Source organism: Lepidochelys kempii, chromosome 9 (assembly GCF_965140285.1).
Source record: "Lepidochelys kempii isolate rLepKem1 chromosome 9, rLepKem1.hap1, whole genome shotgun sequence".
NCBI lineage: Eukaryota > Metazoa > Chordata > Testudines > Cheloniidae > Lepidochelys > Lepidochelys kempii.
In genome coordinates this window covers 87,762,146-87,783,954 of record NC_136388.1, presented here as the reverse complement: position 1 = coordinate 87,783,954, position 21,809 = coordinate 87,762,146, and the positions used below count along the sequence as shown (strand labels likewise).

The window sequence follows — 21,809 nt, the reverse complement described above, 5'->3', positions numbered from 1 at the left end:
ACCCTTAAAAGACAAAAATTTTACTGAAAATACTAGCAGACCCTTGTGGCTCTCAGCCTAACCAGAGCTTGTGCATTCTGGGTTGTGGGGAAGGGAGCACTGCTTTTTCTTAAGGAGATTGTGGGCTTCATGTACCTGTTATTAACATCTATCTTGAAAGCTGTGAGTCATATGAGTGCTGTCAAATGTCACGTATGCCTTATAGGTGATAGCAGCTCTGGCTGTCAGTATGAAAAGTCTTTAGAGAAGCTCAAGGTGGGAACACATCCTGTTTACATCAACCATTGAGTGAGCAGCTGGATAGCAGACGAGTGACAGCAGTGAGCTGTGTAACCATCACTAGCACCTCTGGCTAGCTGGGTTCTATCGGGCTCCACTCAGTTGACCTTCAAAAATGGATTCTATGGATGTTTATCATGGGAACATCAGCCGGGAGACTGGGGAGAAGCTGCTGCTGTCTACAGGGATGGATGGCAGCTATTTACTGCGAGACAGTGAGAGCGTCCCAGGAGTGTATTGTCTGTGTGTGCTGTGAGTACAGAGAACCACGGGAGTCTAGGGTCTGCAGCAACACCCCTTACCCGGTGTTTGTCTAAGTCTTGGGGAGCCAAGCTGCCACTTAGAATGCAGCTGCAAGTGGGTCTTATGGGTCTCCATTTGGTGAAGGCTCAGTAGCATGGAGACCTTCTAGTGGGCAGCCAATTCGGTGATCCTGTGGTTTTCCACAGGGATGTAGACCTCCAACTTCTGGGTTCACAGCATGTTTTCTGCCTCATATTACATTTGCCAGTTAGAATGGTCGTCTTCTGGCAGAACATGCAAATACTCCTGTGTCCAAAGCGTTGTGGGGACTTAGCCTTTTAACGCTGACTTCAGGCATGGGAATGGGTAAGGGGTTCTTGGCCCTTTCCAGAAATAGGAAAGCACAGGTTCCTGCCATGGGGCACTTACTCTAAAATGGGACACAAACCAGTGAGCAAAGACAAACAGATCGCGATGATGGGTGGAGAGCAAAAAGGAGGCTATAACAACTTAAGCCATGCTGTTTGGATCGTAAATTGCAAGTGCTTCTTGTACATGCTGAATAATTCCTTTGGTTTTGCCTGTTGTCTGTCTTCCTTTTTAATACACCCAATAGCAGTATGGCCCAAAGCCTCCTTTCCCCTGGGGGTTGATATGGAGGAATATTGATGCTTTTCATTCATATATTGAAAGTGAGCGGTTGCCAACATTTCAGGGCCTGATTCTGCCAGCCTTACTACAGCTGAATATAGCCCTGCACACTGGGAGTATTACTACTGATTTCTGAATAAACTACTTTTAAAGTGCATGACATACAAATAGATGGTGACAATTGATCAGTTAGGATAACAGAGTTGGGGCAAAGGGAGGAATTCCTACGAGGTGTCTGTCATAGGTCACCAACTCGGGGAGAAGGCACTGATGAGTTGCTTCTGAACTGGGTATGAGCTGACAAAGGACTTAATATTCATGGGGTATTTGAATGTTAGAAGTATGAGCTCTTTTAGCAAAGGAGGACAGAAAGGTTGAAGAACCCTAAGCATTAGCGTTGTGCATGCACAATGAAGTGCTATGCCACTAAACGAACAAAGCATGGCCAACAGGTCTGTATTGAGAGCTACTTTAAAGAATTGAAGGGGGAGAAGGGGTAGCAGCAACAAGATATGTTAATATCAGAAATTATCTAGACAAAGCAAATGATTATTAGCTAAAAGAACTAAGAAGAGGCTTTTGTCCATGTAGAAAGGATAAGATAGTGAGGGTATTACTATGTCTAAAATAATATTTATACCACACTTTCCACCAAAGGTCTGAATGTGCTTTTCAGCAACACTTGATTTAGCCTTGACTTTTAAACTGTGAAGGATGTGAGTATTATTATCATTTTACAGATGGGCAAACCGAGGCTTAGAGCCACATAAGAAGTGCCCCAGGCCACACAAGAAGGCTGTAGCAGAACTGTAGATACAACCCAGTTCCCTTTTTATCTCTCCTGTTGTGCCTTGATCACAAAGAATCGTCCTGCCTTGCCCTACTAAATGAGAAGGGAAAACAAAGATTAAAGAATTCCAAGTGGGATGACACACCTAATATCTACTTTACCTCAGTCTTTAACAAGACAACAAAAAATTAGGGGAGTAAGAAGTGTATTGAGTTAAAATCTAATGCAGATTTGGGGTAGATATGAAAAGTGGTGATAAGACTCTAGTGAAAGGAGCCAGCTAATAAATAATAAAAGCCCAAGCGTTCTTAAAGAGCTATCAGAGGAAATGGTGAAACAGCTACTTATCATTTGTAGGGTCATCCAGAACAGGTGAGGGATAGCAGGTAATTGGAGAGTCATGTTCAGTATTATCCAGCTTTATGAATAATAAAGCAGGAATCCAGGAAATCAGTCTAGTTAGCCTACATTCAATATTTGAACATATAACAAAGACATGGAGCTGCAAATAATCAGTCGGAGTTTCTGGTGGTATTCAAGGCAGTTTATTTAGGTGAATGATAGGAAGTTCAGGTTTTTAAAGAATAGATTAAGACAGTTAATATGATGCTCATTGGTTCTGAAGACAAACGGGAATGCAATAAACTATAAAGGAGCCTCCTAACTGTGTCCACAAAATTTGCGAACCACAAGTACATGTTTGCATTTAGGGATACATCTGCATGAGCAAAGGGTGAGATGAAAAATTAGTTACTTGTAAACTATAGATAAATAAAGCTTTTATAATCCAAAATATAAGTATTTAGGAAAATTTTTGATACCGTCTAGTGGAGATATCTATCTGAGTAGCTAGAACAATATTGTCTAGTTAACTATGATCTGACATGGATGGAAATCTGGTGGCAGAATCACAGAGATGAGAACTGGGTTCAGAACGATTTAATACAGTATTTCAATAATGAATGTGGTGCAAGAAGTAGACTGTACAGTAATTAGTGTCTGAGGATAAACTCGGAAATAGTGCTCTCAGAGTGGATGATACAAAGAAATTACAGAATGATCTAGCAATGTGATGGTAATTTAGATAAGTGTATGCAATAGACCACTATAGCAGGCAAAAACCGTAAAATAGCAGAGCTGCTCTGCACAGAAGGGGAGAGAAAGCAGACAATGAACCAGAGACTACCGCGTGGTTGGATGCAGATGCTTGCTATAGCAAAAAAAGAACAAATCCTAGACTGGCAAGCAGATGGAGATAGCGCATGTAGGACCAGAATGACAACAGTACATGCTATAAAGCCTTGGCAAAACCAAAAAGAGGTGTGTGTAGACTTTGGGGTTCATCACTACAAAAAAAAAACCCACTCCCAAACCATTAGTAAACTATAGAATGTATTTCTGTATTAAATTTTGGGGCTGTGATCGTGTCTTCATGCCTGCTTATAAAGCACAAAGAACAGTGTTTTCACTATGCAATTAATAACTATTAATAATAATGGTTTTTAACAAAAAACTTTTAATCGGCACTCGGAAACTCTGATGATGGTTACTCTAGGAATACCTAGAGAGCATTTAGGTAGAATGTATACCGCTTACTGGAGATTCAGTCACTATGAAATGATTTCTGAAATGGCGAAGCAAAGCCTGTAAGTAAATGAAGAGATGTCATCATGCATACTGGAGCCAACCCCCCCAAAAAGTATATATTTTCTGTGAGAAATTTGAAATGAACTGAAAAGTTTTTGTAGTGACAAATTTTTTTTGATTAAATGAAAACCACAAAATTGATTTCAAGATTTTCAGTCTTTCCCTTTCTCTCTCTCCCCCCACTTCCACTAATTACAGTATGGAGGGGGAAAAATTGGGCGGGGGGGAATGTTGAAAAAACAGAAAATTTTGATCCAGGCAAAAAATTTCCTCAAAAACCCATTTGTCACTGAAAAATGTTTTGATGAAAATACTGTAGCTAACTCTAATAAACATGGATGGCCGATCCTGTGCACACCGCTGCCAATGTGAAGTCAGTTTTGGGTGTGTAATGACAGCAGCATGACCCCAAGGGCTTTAGAGTCTTTCCAAAAAGTTTCAAATGTTCCTTATGCCCTTTTTCCTCCCTAAACATTTTGGCTGACTTTGAATATAAGAAAGGCAGCAACGGCTGTGGTCAGTCTCGGCTGCCTCCTAATTAAAATAAAAACCTGACCGTAAGCAGAGTAATGACCTTGGAAAGGGAGACAAATCAGACTCCACACAATTCATAAGGGATTTTGCTATTGCCATTGAATTGACATGGAAGGTGATCAGATACCATGGTTATTGGTGGCAGGCTAAAATTCCTTAGATAACTGAAGCGGCTTTGATAATTGGGACCCTGTTTGATAAACATTTATGAAGGAAGCTTTTCTTTCCCGCTGCTCTGTTCCACAAAAGTACTAGTCCTCTGTTTTGATAGAGAGCTGCTTTCTTCCAGTTCCCCTTCAGTTCAAGCCCGGACTGAAGTGCCCTAAGTCACTGTATGCTGACGAGAGCCCACAAGCCTTCAAAGAGAGAGCTGTTTTTGTCTGGCTGTGGCAAATCACAAAGACACACATTCTTTCATTGATATTTTAAGACCACAATGATGAAGGGAAACTGTTCATACAGCAGTAAGGTAGGTTTTGGTTTGCATTGGGGTCTCCCATAGCTCTTGTAAATACCGATGCTCCCTGCAATCTTCTGCAACATTTTAAAATGAGGTGCTCCTCCTGGGCCTGCCTACACTATGACTTCTTTAATAACATTATTAAGCAAATAACGTTGATTACTGCAAGAGTAGGTGTACGGCTGCATGTTTCATATACGTTAGCCCAGGAGCGCAAAGATTTCAATTAATGATCTTTTGATCATGTTGAAAACTGAAATGTTTCTTGCTGGTCTTCAAAATTAGGATGTTTATGAATGAATTTTTTAAAGAAACAGTTCCATTGGGTAAACCAGTTGGATACTGCAGACAACGCTACAAGATTTTATCATTAGATCTTGATTTTTTTCTTATGAAGATCTTTCTTTGCGAGCAACACGTTCTGTTCACAGACATCTTGGATTCCTGTCTAAGTATCCTGTTTGACATTTTTAACACACAGAGACTGTCTGCACACATTGCTCCTAATGAAGACAATGGGGAATGCAGGACACAAGAATGGGCTTATTTTTAAACCGGGCCTGCAAAATTTGTGACTATACCTGTGGGTGCAGATGGTCCCTTCACCCTTACAGATACGTGTATGCCTGTACAAAGACAAGTAGCTGCATGTGCAAATTGGTAAAGCCAATGCTAAGTATACTCCTACCGTATTTATATTTGGGGGCTCAAAATTTGTAGGAGAATGTCTCAAATGAATGTGAGTAGTTATTTCAGTCCTCTAAATATTGATTAGAATGGCAGCTTAAGCTAAATATGACATCACTTTTATGCTGTGCTTTCAAATGATTTTTTTGAAGTCAACCATTCATGTACCATACTGCATTAAACCTTTAGGGAATAATTAGCAGCTAGAGTATAAAACTGTTTGGAGTTCTTGGAGCACTGATAATGGTGACAAGACTGACTCCCTTCTAATCAGCTTTAATTTTCTCTATTTGTTCCATCATCATAACCATAGTATCTTAGTTTCTTGGCGTATTTAAGTCCAGTCACTGTGCCAAAACTTTCCAGTACGGTAAGCACATCAGCTACGCATGGTGAGGGTGAATTCAGGATCATGAATCAGCCTTAACGTTGCATTTCTTTTATTTTCCATTTAATATTCTTGATGGAAATTGCATAGTAATTGCATTTATTATAGCAAGGCACATAATAATCATCATATTTTAAAATGTCACAGAACAAAAATTTCTTGGCAATGAAACTTCTTCCATTCAAGGTTAGCATTGTAAATAGCATTCACCATTTTCTTGTGTAAGAAAATTCTTCACAGTACATTGGTAAATTCTACTGAAGTGAATATTTCAACCTTCCCAACTCATTGGAATGAAGATCATCGTCAAGAATAATTTTTTGATGGATTTTATATAATTGAAATATTTTTGTGACCATTCCAATAAGACACAGGCTTTCTGAGTCCTGGATAATTATGAGAGCTGGTAGAAAATTTTCCGATAGCACTTCTTTTAGAAAATGTTCTTTCACTGAAATTTTTCTTGGGAATCTGTTGATCGTAATGAAATTTCACTAAAAACATTGAAATGAAACAGTTTGATAGTGTCCAAACGTTCCATTCTCTCACTTTTGGTATGGAATGTTTAAATTTTTAATTGCGAAACACATTTGCATTGAGAAATGTATTTTATTTTAATATTTAAAATAAAAAAACAATAATTTCATTGAAACAAAATATTTCAATTGACCCAAAGTGAATTTTTTTCAAAAATTTTATTTTGCAGAAAAATTAGACACTTTTTCTCCTTTGTAACAAAAACAAATTTCAGAATCGCAGAATTTCATGGGAAATGGAAATTCCAGTTCCTGCGCAACTCTAACAATCACCATGCAATACAAGTCAGCAGAAGAGAGAGTAGCTGAGAAAGTGAAGTTAAAATCCAGATTAGGTCTAGTCTAGACTTTGGAGGTTCACGATTGAGGCAGAATCACTGGTAGGGTTTGGGATTAGTAAGTAAGAATTTTCTATTTTCTTCAATGAGAAACAACAAAAGTGAAGAGTACTTGAGACAACATGGGTAATCTCTCCTCTGTAACAGGCTACATCTGAACAGAACATTAAAAACGCAGGTGCATCAAGCAGAACAACAGACACCTAGAAATGTAAAGATGGGTCCATCACAATTCTCATAAGTCTGGCCGACACTAAAATAAATCCACTGAATCATCCATTGTTGTGAGATTTCTGCCTTCTTGGGATAAAATCTCAAAAGAAATGCTGGTTTGTGAGATTTTGCTGCTCAGAATCAGAAAGTTGAGTCCCTTTTAATTTTTCAATCTGATTCTAAACCAAATCCATGGATTTGTATCTGACTGTATTTCCCAAATTTGAAGAAGTTCATATTCAAGGTATTGGTTTGGGCCAATCTCTACTTTCTAGTTAATGGTGCAGCAGAGGCTGGGCCAGATAGGTTTAGGATGCATGCTCTGGACTCAGAAAAAGGAATGACAAGCCAATGGTCACAGGGATGCTGCCTTCAGATGTTGTGAGGGGCTCAAGAGCCTGTAGAGAAAACTGTAAAGTCAGAGGATCTCCAATTTTTTTTGCCAAGATGTGACATGCTCAGACCTAAGCTGGTTACAGACCAGAAAAGGAGAGCATACAGTTCAGTTGATCTAGGGCAGTCAAGCGATTAAAAAAATTAATCACGATTAATTGCACTTTAAACAATAATAGAATTCCATTTATTTAAATATTTGTGGATGTTTTCTACATTTTCAAATATATTGATTTCAGTTACACCACAGAATACACAGTGTACAGTGCGGGGTCATCATCCGAGACTGCTATAACATGAAATATATGGCAGAATGCAGGTAAAATGGAGCAGGAGACGTACAATTCTCCTCCAAGGAGTTCAGTCACAATTTTAATTAATGCATTTTTTTAAATAAGCGTGATCAGCATGGTACTCTATATTTTAATAGTGAAATGAATCACAATTAATTTTTTTAAGCATGATTAATATTTTTGAGTTAATTGCGACTTCCAGGAAGTGTCTGCCAGGTCCCTGCAGGAAGCTCCGTGAGCTGCCCCCGTGCCTGCAGGTGCTGTCCCCGCAGCTCCCATTGGTCACAGTTCCCGGCCAACGGGAGCTATGGAGCTGGCACTGGGGGTGGGGGCAGTGCACGGAGCCCCTGGCCACCCATGTGCCTCGGGGCTGCAAGGACCTGGTGGCCCCTTCCTGGAGCCTCGCGGACCTAGGTCAGGCAGGGACCCTGCCGTAGCCCCGGCTCCCCATTGTGCTGACAACGGGACTTTTATTGGCCCAGTTGGCAGTGCAGACCGGAGCCACCAGGGTCCCTTTTTGACTGGGCATTCTAGTCGAAAACCGGACGTCTGGCAATGCTATATGTTACTGAGTTGAAGGTACATAATCAAGTTAGAGGTTATGTGCAAGGTGGTTTAAATTACATGTCGGTAAGACTGGGTTAGAGAGTCTAAACTGGTGTAACGTATAAGTCAAGGGGCCAGAAAAGAGAATGGTCAACCAGCAAAAGCAACTTCCAGGAAGGAAGTGTAAGCTAACTTAGGCCTTCCCCCCCTAATTTAACTTACACCTCATTCTGGCCTCTCCATGAGTAAATTACTCCCAGTCAACCTACTTACAGACATACATCTTATTACATCCTTAAACCATGCTAAGGATGCAACGTCAAGAACTCATAAGTTTGACCATACAACCTTGTGCATATGCATTATGACACAGTCTTTAATTACATGCTCACATATTTTTACACAGTATCCCTGCCTAATTCATTGCACAGGGCAGGCAATGCTCATTGAATCAGCAGCTCTTCAATATTTTCTTTTCTTTTCATGGTTCAGGGTGTGGCCTCCAAGCCTTATTTATTGCATGCTATTCAAACTCTGCTCTGAAGACAGACTTATTAATTTGAACATGGGCTTTTCGATGGCACTCATCATTATATTATCTGAGTCCATCACACGCATGCATTAATTCATCTTCAGCACACACACATGAAATGAGGGGATGATATTATCCCTTTTTTGTAAATGGGGATTTGAGACACAAAAACATTAAGACCAAAAGTATCCACTAGCTTTTGGTGCCCAATTTGAGATACCTCAGCTCAGATTTTTTAGGGTATTTAGCATTATATAGGACTTTATATGTTTATAGCACAGCTTCCATTGACTTCATTTGCAGCTGAGTGCGTTCAGCGCATCTGTCCCCTCCATCTCCAAACCTAAGCGGCATTGCAACCATGTGGGCCAGGTTGCAATGCCTTGAGTGAGGAGCTGGGCCCACAGGAGCCACTGCTGCGATAGCTGCAGATTTTATTAAAATTCTCAGTGATTGTGAACATCATGACCTCTGTGCCAAAAGCATAGCCTTAATCATAATATGCACAGAGGGGCCGAATTAAAATCGCACAAACAGCCTTAATTCTGGCATTGCCTAACTTTTGAGTGCTTGACTTTGCAACTTTAATGTTCGTTTCGCACAGGTTTTTTTGTGTGTGAAATTGTTTAGGTTCTTAAAAAAGCAAACTGAAAAAAAAATCCATCACTATACGGACACTCACACGAGTCATCAGCAGGAGGAAATCCTTAGATCCACCACACAGACTTCTGGCACCTGAGCGAATGGAGTAGCTGGTAGCCGTAGTAGGTTGTTATTTGCCAAGACCAGAGAAATCTTGGGTTCCAGTCTGTTCTGGAGGGAGTATGACCTAGAGGTCACAACTCCTTCTGCCTAGTTTCCCCACAAGTCTGACCCTTTCTGTTCCTATCCCAGTCATGTCTCTTTTCCCTGTCACCTCATCCCAGTCCCAGTCTTCCCCTACCCCTGTTTCCTCTGACCTCAGTTTCCTTGGCTAACCAATCTATCTTCCCTCCCTACACCTTCAGCTGCTCCTACGCCTGGTTTTCCCCCAACCCCTGTCAACTCCCAGGTCCAAGCTACCCCCACCCTCTCCCAGTCTTAGGCTCCCCTCCCACAGGCTCCTTGTCTGTCTACTCCTCCACCATCTTCCCCATCTGGCTCTTGTTCCCTCCTCATTACAATCAGACAACATCCTCTTCCCTGCTGCCAGGGTCCTAATGGGCAGCACAGAGGTTACAGGAGAGACAGTCTCCCACTTCTTAGTTTCGGTGTCCAGCATCACATGGACCACAGCAGCTGCTTGCAGCAAATGCAGTGAAAAGCCTGCTCAGCCCTGTATCCCCAAGATAGAGCATACTCAGTGTATATAGAATTGTGAGAATTTAGCAGCCAAACAAACAAGTCTCGACTGAGCACGTGTGAACTGCAATTTTTCAAAGGCTTATAACCTGGCCAAAGGTAGGTGGTTTCCCCTGGGGTCAGCAAAAGGCACATTCTTGAAACAAAGCTAATCCTCCCATCAAATTCAATGGATGGAGGCACTCGAGCCACCTAACAAAATGGTTATAAGATTTTTTCTTTTTAACCTGGCCCAAACAATGTATTTTTCCCTGATTGCATTCTCAGGAGCAGCTGAACCGTTTTTTGGCAAAACGTCCCCAAAAAATTTAGCTTGAGGCAGATACCCAACATGGAACATCAGTTTGAATGGTTAAAATCTGGCGAAGTCATAAGTAACTGAAAACAGGGATATACTGTAGGAAGGGAGGGCAAGCTTAGCTACATGCAGCACTGCCAGCTTGGCCTAACTCATCGGTTATGGATTCCAAGGTGACGTGTTAATGTCTAAATAGCCTGCCAGTTCATAGGAACTGATACTGCAAACTCAAATAATTCTGGACAGAGCTATATTTAAGGAGACAGCATTTAATGTCATTTATTGCTGAGTTTGCTCTTTTCAGTTGAGTTTTGGGCCTAAAAATGAACAAACTTTAGTTGAATAAAATTTCCCAACCAAGGTACAAAACATTTCGCAATTATTTCAAAACATACCATGCTGTTAAAATGTCATGGTTAAATTATAAATTGCAGCAAATGGCTAATATCCTCCAGCTATTTCAACAGTGGAGAAGATTGCAATTATTCACCTGTTAAAGTAAATGTGGCTGTAACACATTTGAACACAGCTGAAAAGGGAGGAGGGGGAGGCTAGGTAGGCAGATGCTGGCTCAGTGTATCATCTGCACGAAAGGCATTTGCAGCTCTTTGGGGGGCATACTCTATAAAGGAAAAAACACATCATATAAAGCAAAGGATAGTTTCTGTAGTAGAAACTTTTCTACGCTTTCCCCTTGACAGAGTTTTCCTAGTTATGGTATCAAAGTAGAAACTGCTTTCAGCAGGAATCAAAGCGACCTTTTGTTCGACAGATTTTATATCTATCGCTCTATCCAATGTGAGATGGGATGTTAACTAGCTATCTCCTTTTCTACAAGCAATATCCAGCACGGTACTTTTAGCCAGAATTATTTTCTAAGCCATCTCATGAGCAATTAGGAGTTATAATGTCTTTTGTCTCTGATCAAGAAGCTGGGCAAGTGACCTTGGTTTACCATGGTGCTGCTCCATACTTCATTCCATGGAGTTTCACCAGCGTAAAACTGGGGAATTGCAGGGATGAATCAGGCCCACTGAGTACAACAGTCAATGCTCCAGTCATCACTTTGTTGAGAGTGTTGCAATGTGGATCCAGATTTCACATCGCCTAAACTTCAGGGATGTTCAGACCTGGGCTTTTCACTTGTGCCATTTTAGAGACAGGAGCGGGGCAGGCTGAGGGCCTGGAGGGTTGGATGACTAGGAGGGTTCACAGGGTCTTCCGCACCAACCCTGCAGAAAATGCTTTTTGCACAGGGGAGCCACCTGCTGGCTGAGGCATCCCTGACTGCTCAGTTCTGTTGGTGCTGTCCCGTCAGGGAGCTAAGGCAGAGTTGCAGAGGTCCCCAGAGCAAGGCCAGTGCATAGGAACCCCGTGTGGAGTGCCCTTCTCCTGACTCTTCCATGGGACATGGGGTCAAACACCACCCCAAAGGGAAAAATTGGGAGGAAGCTCCATGAGAGAACCCCAAGAGCTGGCTCTCTCCCTCACCTGTGTCCTCCCGCCAGGAGTTTTTCTGTATCAGGGACTTGCCCTAGTCCTGAGACAAGAGTGCAGGTTTTGATCTGATGGCATGTAGCTCATTTGCCTACAAGGATACATTGTGTAAGAGAAAGGATATGCCTGAGCCTGTCAAACTAAGAGTAGTTCCAGCCTGAGCTGATTTAGCGAGAGAAAACTGAGCTGACAGCTACTGGGGAAACACCTCATTCAGTGTGCTAAAAGACTGCCTACGTGTACCTTATATCTGGTTTTACTGGCATAGGGTACCTAGGTGCGTGGGCGGGGAAAGTAGAGAGTGGATGGGAGCTGTGCTACACACTCACAACTTTAAAAACAAGCAGCCTGTCTGCCTGACCCTAAACATTAATGTGAGACAGGTTAAATCGTGAACCTTTGTTTAAAACATCTGGGGGCTGCTGCCATGCAACGGTGAGGGGGAACTCAGCTCATCAAAATCAGGTTGTGGGCAAACTGAAGGTAGAACGTGCTTTAAAGTGGTAATGAAGTTCCTGCTGTTTAACAGAAAGTTTTACGATAAGATCATAATCGTTAAGAAAACAGGTATCAAAAGTGCTATAATTCATTTAGCTGAGACAAAGACCTTGAATAAGAGTTGTTTTCTGGGACGATCTAGAGAAAGGTGCGGTTCAACATGCAATTCAGCATAGACACAATGGGCCAGAGCCTCATCTTCAAAGGCACTGACGTCAGCGTAGCTTCACCAGTCTGCACCAGCAAATGATCTGGCCCAATGAACCTGATTTGCCACTGCTTTGCGCCGTGCGTATGCATTCACAGCTGTGCAACGTTACAGCCCAAGGGGTATTAATGTGGGCAAATCAAAACAGGTATTAATGACTTCCTAGTTTGGTAAATTACTTCCAATAACTAGAAACATTTCTGAGGGGATCAAAATGGATTTTCAGAAATCAGGGCTTGAGTTGCAGTGACACATGACATGGCGCATAAGCAAATGTGTTCATGTAGCTGTGTCATTTATGACTTCTATTATTTGGTAATGACTACTGTGATATTGTGTATAATTGGAAAGAGATGTAATATGTACCTGCGTTCTGAAAAATGGCTAATGCTGGAATAGTTAATAATGCATAATGTTTTGGTGGAAATGCCAGATTATTGTAAATTTATTTCATTTTCTGAATGCCTTGGGCCTGATTCTCCATTGCCCTGCATCTTGTATAGTCAGTTCCAACTTTGCACAATGGGTGTAAAACACCACCGGTCTGATCTGTTACCATTTACTTTAACTTTGCACAGCAAGTAGTTTACACATGTAGCATGTCACTGACTTCTGTCACTCTGCTTTTAAGTCACATCTTTGAACCTTGGCTTATATATACAAGATCATGTAAAGTACTGGGCTCCTTCTAGCATGATTGACTCCAGACATCAGTTGATGTCTATTTTCAGAGGTCCCTGAATGGAAGCTGTGTCTAAAATAGATGGAAGATTTCATGATCTCATAAAGTGATCAGTGTTTCCAGGAGACAATGACCTTGGAACAGTCCAGGATGGAAGTGCAAAGGCAGACCTTTGAGGGTTAGGAATGCATTAGCTAGACAAACTCTAAATTGCCTTGATATTGTGGTTTTAGATTTCTAAATAAAATACATCCATGGCATAGCACCTGGGAACATTTGCAGTTTAAAAAAAAAAATCACTTAGCAGAATCGTCATCTAGTAACGATACGTATTCTGTTCTAATTCCACACGAAGTGTGTCCGATACATAAATAAGCGTTCAAAAGGTCACTGATGGAAAGTTAAAACATTTACGCAGGTTTCATGGTTTTTAATATGGAGAAACTGTAGATCTCGCAGACAGCCAGAGATGGATCAAACAACGCCTCCCTCCTCCAAGTCCTAATTCAGTGCAATTCTTGGGATTCAAACATAGCTTGCTGATCTGGGTCCAAATTTTTCATTTCTAAATATAGGCTACATCGACTAATTTATTGCTAAGGAAAGGAGCTTATCAAATGAGCTAATTCCAGCATTACAGAGCAACTGTATACTAAACCGGACGATAGACATGACTAATAAATACATGTTGATTCTTTCACAGATATAAGGGTTATGTTTATACCTACAGAGTGTCCAAGACAGATACAGGTTCCTGGAGTGCCGAGGTATGTATTGCTCCTTCTCTTCTAAAAGTTCCCACAACTGAGCATAGGTATTGATTTCAGGAAATACATCCGGATTATTCACCTTTCTGCAATATCTGATTCTCATGTAATTTAATCGGTCTCAAGTGAGCCCATCACTGGTGCCAAGTCTGACAATTTTGAATGCACAAATTCATTCTGTTACAGTTCAGCTGTTACAGAAGGCACCAGTGCACTATTTTGCAGCATTTTAAATGGCAGAAATATTGTGTTTTCATATTTTGACAGGCACAGTCAATATTAATTTCTCTTCTGCCAAACATGCCATTAATACCAAAATATTCAAAGCAATTCCTTATGATTTACAATGTTTTAAACTTAATTTCTTGACAGATTGTATTTATCAATAGTACAAGGACTGGTGTAGCAGTAGGTGCAATAACAACAGTGATTTAAGTTCAAGGCATAATTTAGGTTCATGTGAATACTAATCCTTATTTATTTTCAGAACTTCCTGTTCTTTGGATGTAGTCAGCATATTAATTCATAATTAGCTTTCAGTTTGCACATAAATGAACACTGATTTACAAACGTTAAAATATAATTTAACAGGGTTAATTCTGCTGGCAAAATTAGAGCAGAATTGTTGTTCTGCACTGGAAACACCTGGACCAGATTCTGATGTCAGTTAGGACCAAACCCTGGAGCTGAATGTGCTTCACACCCATTTCTGATTTAAAAAAAAAAAAATTACTTTCTCATCACTGTGCAAAGAGCTAAAACAAGCCCCATGCTCCACCTGTGTTTAAATACAGGGACTTGACTGTACATGCTTGCATTGGCTTCAGTGGGCGTTTTGCCTGTGGTGGGGCATAGGGGAAGGCCCTAGTATTGGATCTGAAATACAGACCATGAGCAAACAGTTATTTGTTCCAAAACAGGGAGATTTGCTAAGCCCCAAATCTGAGGTGGTAAGAGTTAATTCAATAAACCAGATGCTGGCCTGGCTTACCGCATGTACAAATCCACTGGCCTCAGGGGAAGAGGGTGTATGGGATCTAGGCCAAGGCAAACTTTACCTCATTCTGTTCCTTTTCCTGAAAGGAAACTGGTACTTTCATGAGCTGTTGGAACTCATGGGTGAAAGAGCAGAACTTGCTGAGGGACAGGGTGGTGCCATGCGGTAGGATGGGCAGTACCAGTACATTTTTGGCAGGATCAGGCTGGAGCACCGGCAAAGCAAAGCCTTCATTGGGGAATGGGGTGAAGCAATTCCCTAGCTAGCTTCATCTCTCCCTGTGGTAGTAGAAAGGGAGCTATCAAGGCGGCACCAGACAGCATGCTCCTCCAGCAGCAGCAATGAGGAGGAACACTCATGGTGTTGGATCCTCCCCTCTGGCAACTGGAGATCCTGGGTGCTCCCTCAAATCATTAGGGAAATGGGTGCTGAGTAGATATGGCAGGCTAAACTCTGCCCTCATTGAATTTGCCTTACTCACTACAGCATTTGGCCCCCACCCAGCTGCCTCCGTTCTCTTCTGTCTTGCTGAGGTTTGAAAGAACCAAGAGCAAAGCCTCACAAGAGACCATTTCAAAGTACTGACCCTCAAATCCGGGCCCCCACAAAGTCAGTAGCAAACCTTCCATTATGTTCAGTGGAGCAAGGATTTCGCCCACTGGAGGTTTGTAGGATCAGGTTTACTCTTGCTGATGCTGAGAGTGCCTTCCTGTGCTGCCCTGTCCTTCCACCCCACCTCCGTGGGAGTATAAGTGGCGAGTACCACAACTGCTTTCCCCCAAAAGGCTGGGTGAGGAGAGTGTTCAGGCCCAGCCAGAGTTGCAAAAGGGATGTGACGAATCATTTAAAAGTTGCTTTAGATGTCTAGTAAAAGCCCTTGAAGATAGAGATATGCTGTGATGGGCATCTGCAAAGATTAATTGAGAAGGATAGACAAAGTGATTTGAATAAAACCAGGTAACAGTTTGCAGAGCCCCTTGATACAAAGAAATGAGAGATGTGACTAGTTAACAGATGCGCAAAAAGGAACCAAACACTCCAGAAAACTTTTATAAGCGGGCTGGATCCATGTTAATATTTACAGTCAGAGGAACATCATCATGGGTGCTAGGTCTTCCTCTGGAGCACATTACCAGTGAGCTGGAACCATAGCATAGGCATTCTCTATCAATAACTTAATGAACATCATGGTATGCTGACTGCCCATGGTGATGCTTTTAAGAGCCTGGGAAATGAGATTAATGAGCCGGAGACTAAAATAGGATCACTAGCAGGACTCAGAGGTGGCAGATTGGAGGGCTGAAGTGAGCTCTCAGTGTGATGAAACTTCTACCAGTAGCACTGGAGAATTGTCTGTGTAATTGTTATTGCTGCTGAAGGCACGAAAGGGGAGCTTGTTTTTCCTGACCCCAGCTGGAGCTCGTATTACAGCTGGAGGTCAATTTTCTTCGTGGCCTTTTGCTTTGTAAAGTGAGCAAAGGAAGTCCTTGACAGAGGATAAATATGGAATTCCCCGCATGGTGTCTTTTTAGAGTCATTGTCCTGACTGTAGCAATACTTCAATGGCAGTTGTGTACTTATCTTGAGTGAAGAACAGGCCCTCTCAGACTCTTGCCCTTCCTCTACCACCTCATTGCCAATTCCAGGAACCACCAGAAGAGAGCTTGATGGTGCTGAAGTCCCGTCACTTTCACAGTGTGAAACCAAGATCACAACGACCTTGCTAGACTGAGGGCTATGCTTACTTGCTGTCCTTGTCTAGTGTCATCGTATCTAGCTATTTCCTTTCACTCTTCCTGTACAATAGAAGATCTCACAGATGTATCAGGAATCACTCTAATACTCCTAGGATTTTTTAAAAATCAACATTTCTTAGTCTGTTCCTGCAGTTTTTATTTCAGCAAAATTTTAATTGACATCAGTGGGAGATTTGCCCAGTAAGCACCACAGGATCTCATCTGTATTGACTGCCAAGGCTTTATTCTTCAGGATGGTTATTAACAGATAGCTCTGTCTAACTGCAGTGGCCATTTTAGTGAATATAATGGGTCAATGCCCTCCCTGTTGTACCCCCCCGAAATTACTGGAGGTACGTTAGGGATGCAGCTGATCTGCATGGCTGCCCTGTGAGATTGTGGCAGTAGGTAGAGCCAGTGGGCATGCAGTGCAGAGAACAAGCTTAGCTAGTACCAAATCATACCTTTCAAATGGCTGGCTATGCTCCTGGGAAAGGGAGAGGAGAGAGGACAGCTCCAACAAATCTAAGTTGGCTCTGAGAACGGACTTCTCTTCTTGCTGATGTTTTTACATTTGTGGAAACAATGCTGTTATATAACACCTCCTGGGTAGTGGTGTTCCCCTGTGGCCTGTTGTCTGGGTAATTTGTTGATCTCTCACTTTGCAGACTGCACCTGGGGTCCACAGACGATTGTTCCGGAAAGTACACAACCTAATTACAGCATTCCAGAAGCCAGAACAAGGCATTATAACTCCTCTGCAGCATCCAGTAGTGAATGCTGCGAAAGCCAAGCACCCACAAGGTACTGAGAGGAGCACTTGGGATCAGAATGGCACGGGCCTGTGGAGATTGTCATCAAATGTGCTAAGGGGCAAGATCCAGTCTCTGACCGTCCCCAATCCAAAGGCATGCATGGTATAAAGGGCTGTGTAGCACTAGTTCAGTGCTACTAAGCAGCAAGGGACAGGTCGTCTGCACCACATGTGCACTCCAGAGCTACATCCATGATAGCAGAAAAGGGTGGGGCAAGGGTGAGGCTCTATTGACCTGCTTCCCTTAAAAGATTGTGAGGAGCTAAAGCAACAGCTGCACAATGGCTGGGCTGGTATGAATCATAGAATCATAGAATATCAGGGTTGGAAGGGACCTCAGGAGGTCATCTAGTCCAACCCCCTGCTCAAAGCAGGACCAATCCCCAATTAAATCATCCCAGCCAGGGCTTTGTCAAGCCTGACCTTAAAAACTTCTAAGGAAGGAGATTCCACCACCTCCCTAGGCAACGCATTCCAGTGTTTCACCACCCTCCTAGTGAAAAAGTTTTTCCTAATATCCAACCTAAACCTCCGCCACTGCAACTTGAGACCATTACTCCTTGTCCTGTCCTCTTCTACCACTGAGAATAGTCTAGAACCATCCTCTCTGGAACCACCTCTCAGGCAGTTGAGAGCAGCTATCAAATCCCCCCTCATTCTTCTCTTCCGCAGACTAAACAATCCCAGTTCCCTCAGCCTCTCCTCGTAACTCATGTGTTCCAGACCCCTAATCATTTTTGTTGCCCTTCGCTGGACTCTCTCCAATTTATCCACATCCTTCTTGTAGTGTGGGACCCAAAACTGGACACAGTACTCCAGATGAGGCCTCACCAATGTCGAATAGAGGGGGACGATCACGTCCCTCGATCTGCTCGCTATGCCCCTACTTCTACATCCCAAAATGCCATTGGCCTTCTTGGCAACAAGGGCACACTGCGGACTCATATCCAGCTTCTCGTCCACTGTCACCCCTAGGTCCTTCTCCGCAGAACTGCTGCCTAGCCATTCGGTCCCTAGTCTGTAGCTGTGCATTGGGTTCTTCCGTCCTAAGTGCAGGACCCTGCACTTATCCTTATTGAACCTCATCAGATTTCTTTTGGCCTAATCCTCCAATTTGTCTAGGTCCCTCTGTATCCTATCCCTGCCCTCCAGCGTATCTACCACTCCTCCTGGTATGCTCCAGCTTCCCTCCATCCTGAACACCCCAGGCCTTTGGGCAGAGAGAATTCTGGCTTGTTTGCTTCTATTAACCCGTGGCATTCACTACAACAGCATGCATGCACCTCCTAAAGTCTGAAAAATTGGTATCTTCCTAGCACCTAGTCTAGATTGTGGGGTCTGGATGGATGCCTTGCGGTGCTAGCTAGGGAATTTATATCCAACTGCAGCGTTCTATGTGAATATATAACCCCCATGCCTCCTAGTAAATACAAAGACTATGAGCTTTTGCCTTCTTGCGGAGTTCATCTTTTTAATATGTTTGTTGTTGTTTTTTTGTAGGAAAAAAAGATGAACGTGACTTTTATTTGCATCCTTCATGAAGACACGTCCCAGAGTTTGAAGTAATTTAAATAGGCTTTTATACGTCTTTTTTTGTAGACACTCCAGCACAATATGCTGTAGATTATAGACATTACAACTCTGTGAGTTTTCTTGTAATATTTTCAGAAATGTATGTTTAATGCAACTTCTAGTCTGCCGTTTAAGAGATTGGCATGAATCTGTTTTTTTTTTTTTTTTACAAAGATATGGGAGAAAAATAATGAGCAATTGGATGACTTAATACTTTCATTTTCTGTTGGTTTGGGTTGAGAGTTTTCTATTTGAATATTAGTTAGTCTTTTTACATGAAGTTACTTTAGTGTTTGATTTCTAATTGAAATTCAGCCCAGCACAAGTCCTAAGTATCACTTAAGACCCATGTGTGGCCACAGAATAGTGGCTTTTATATTGCAGATGCCTTGTGCTCGCTCTCTGCTCAAGGATGAATTTCACACCAGAAGCAAATTTCAAAGGTGCAGGCCTGTGTATTCCCAGGAGTCGAATTTTAGGTTGGTTTCATATGCATCATCCACTTCTTGCTGGGTGTGCTGGCATGCTTGTCCAATCAGGGAAAATAACATGTACTATCTGCCCAATCTGAACAATTAGAACTGACCAGCAATGTAGCAAATTCAGTCTGTGAGCCAGCCAAAGTTTAAAAAAATGTGTTGAATCTTTTTGAGCAACAAATGAATTTGAGGAAATTGTTTACAGATATTCTGTGAGCTGGAGAAAGGTGGCTAACTTTGTCCAAAAAATTATCCTTTCCATAGGATTTGTACTGCTCTTCCTTTTATTTCTGGGTGCCTGTGACGGTGGCATCTAGATGCCAAACTGTCCTCCATTATTGTGACTCCAAATCTAAGCAACTACCCTTACTCCAGCCTCTGATGTCACACAGAAATTTTCAAGACAATCTGAGTGTGCATGTGGATTTTAGAACAATTCGAAAAAATGTCTGTTAAATAGCAAGCTCATCTCAGTCTTAACTATAAGGAGGGCACTGCCCATCTATAATTAACAAAGAATGGGAAACTATTTTGAATAGATTTAAACTTTTATCATACTGGGCATTTCAGAAAACAATAATCATTTTTGTTTTGCAGCATTGCCAATGCCAAGTGGCCAAAAAACCGTGACTCTATGTCCTTCCCCCCCAAAACATTGTGAGACTGACTTAAAAATCATCAGCGTTTTTTAAAATAATAGTATATTTGGGTCTCTTTTTGCCTTCTCATGTTTGAGCCTTTAGGGGGTCATGATTTTTAATCCACAACTTTGAGAGCTAGAAACTTACTTTTTCTTAAATAAAAGCTGGGGTAATGCACATTGTGAGACTTTTGATAAAAATCCCCAGAGATGGCAGCACTGGCTAACTAGGGCGTTTTCACTAGCTGCTGAATGATTAGGGTTTTCAGCTACTCGCTTGGACAAAAACAACGTTGTGAGAAAACATTGGGCTGCAAGTGAAGGTGGGGGGGCCTATCCAGTCCACCTGGCACGCTGCCGCCCTTTGGGCCGTGGCAAACTTCTGATGTGCTAGCTGAGCCTAAGTATAGTGCTTAAGAGAGTTTGAACTTCTTACTGCAGTCACAGTTTAGGCCCTGGGGAGGACTGAAGTGACTGGGGGATGGAAGGTCCTGCACCTCCCTTCCCCCACCATAATTTGTTCCCTTCTTTCTGTCCGTCCTTTTAGTCTACATGCAATAGATGGTTGCAGTCATGCTATGCAGGACTTTTTGGCCACCAGCACTGCCCTCTGCTGATACACTGGCTGATACACTGGTCCTGTCCAGTTAGCTCTGCCATGGTTTATACACCACTGTATGATGTACTCTCACATGCATGAACTTCCTGATTGCCCTAAAATGACTGAGTAATCAAGCTTCACTTGGCCATGCTGTGTGGACACTGGGGAAGATGCTGTAGTTAAGTATATGTGCCACCGTTGCCTTTATCTACGGGCTGGGGGAAATTGGCTGCAGTCTCTCTGTCTCCAGTGCACTGGTGCCTGATCACCAGCTCCGACAATTGTGGATTCAGCCTCTCTGCCATACCCTGCCATACCCTCCATATGCAGCCAGTGGGGACCCACTGCTTTGTATACACAGCAGGGCTTTGCCAATGTCATGGCGCAGGGCTGACGTGGTGGGTGGGCCTTGCACTGGAATGAATTCCATTCTGTGAGGGGGCTGTTATACACCACACTTGTATGGGCATGGCTGATAATTAGACCAAGGAGCCACAGTTGCCAGCTTGTTGAAAGCTTCATTTACATACACGGCTAAATGCCTTTGTTTTCACTCAAGACAAAACAGATTCTAGGGAGTGGACATAGACATCAGATAAGCAGCATCAGAAGAGCCCTCATTGGCATAAAGAAACTTCATTCCTATCACATTACCATTTGATAAGTTGTTCCATAACAGCCTAAAATAAAAGAAAATATTTATTTTAAAGCACAAAATTTTCCTTATAAAAGTGACTAAATGTACCACCTAAACCTCCAGACATAGAGCAGGTGTCACAAATCCATTAACATTTACAGTACTTGTTCAGTTTGTCTCTAAATTATTCCCAACTCTCATTTAAGTTGAGCCACCCTCAAAGTCCTACTTTTAATGTAATATTTTATAGAATGCTTGTGTGTGTGTTGTTCTGTAGCTACTCATTATATCAATGCTTGGCTGAAAAGTTTTTCTGACTTAATTGTTTTATAGTGTGGCAGATCTGGACTGATATACTTTTCAATAAAATATTTAAAGTTGTTCTTTCATTGTTACATAATTCATCAAAGACATCAGGCACACAGCAGATGAGGTGCCCATTAAACAAGAACATCAATGGATGAAATTGTATTTTTGTTATTTCTGTTGATTGATCCTTTCAGTCTGTGTCT

At 42.1% G+C, this 21,809-nt stretch overlaps 1 protein-coding gene across 1 annotated transcript; it reads left to right on the top strand.

The window, feature by feature from the left end:
* The first annotated feature begins 298 nt into the window (after positions 1 to 298).
* On the top strand, positions 299 to 20,166 carry SH2D1A (SH2 domain containing 1A). Its single transcript, XM_073358851.2, has 4 exons — positions 299 to 531; positions 13,758 to 13,821; positions 17,223 to 17,358; positions 18,869 to 20,166. The coding sequence occupies exons 1-4, from the start codon at positions 395 to 397 to the stop codon at positions 18,907 to 18,909; spliced, it is 378 nt and encodes a 125-aa protein (XP_073214952.2). The 5' UTR covers positions 299 to 394; the 3' UTR covers positions 18,910 to 20,166.
* Positions 20,167 to 21,809: the final 1,643 nt, after the last annotated feature.

Bases quoted from the DNA above. Each gene is read 5' to 3' on its own strand.
- SH2D1A (XM_073358851.2), top strand. From the start codon at position 395: ATGGATTCTATGGATGTTTATCATGGGAACATCAGCCGGGAGACTGGG. The intron at 13,822-17,222 runs GTATGTATTGCT...CTCACTTTGCAG, and splicing joins CAGGTTCCTGGAGTGCCGAG to ACTGCACCTGGGGTCCACAG. The intron at 17,359-18,868 runs GTACTGAGAGGA...GTTTTTTTGTAG, and splicing joins GAAAGCCAAGCACCCACAAG to GAAAAAAAGATGAACGTGAC.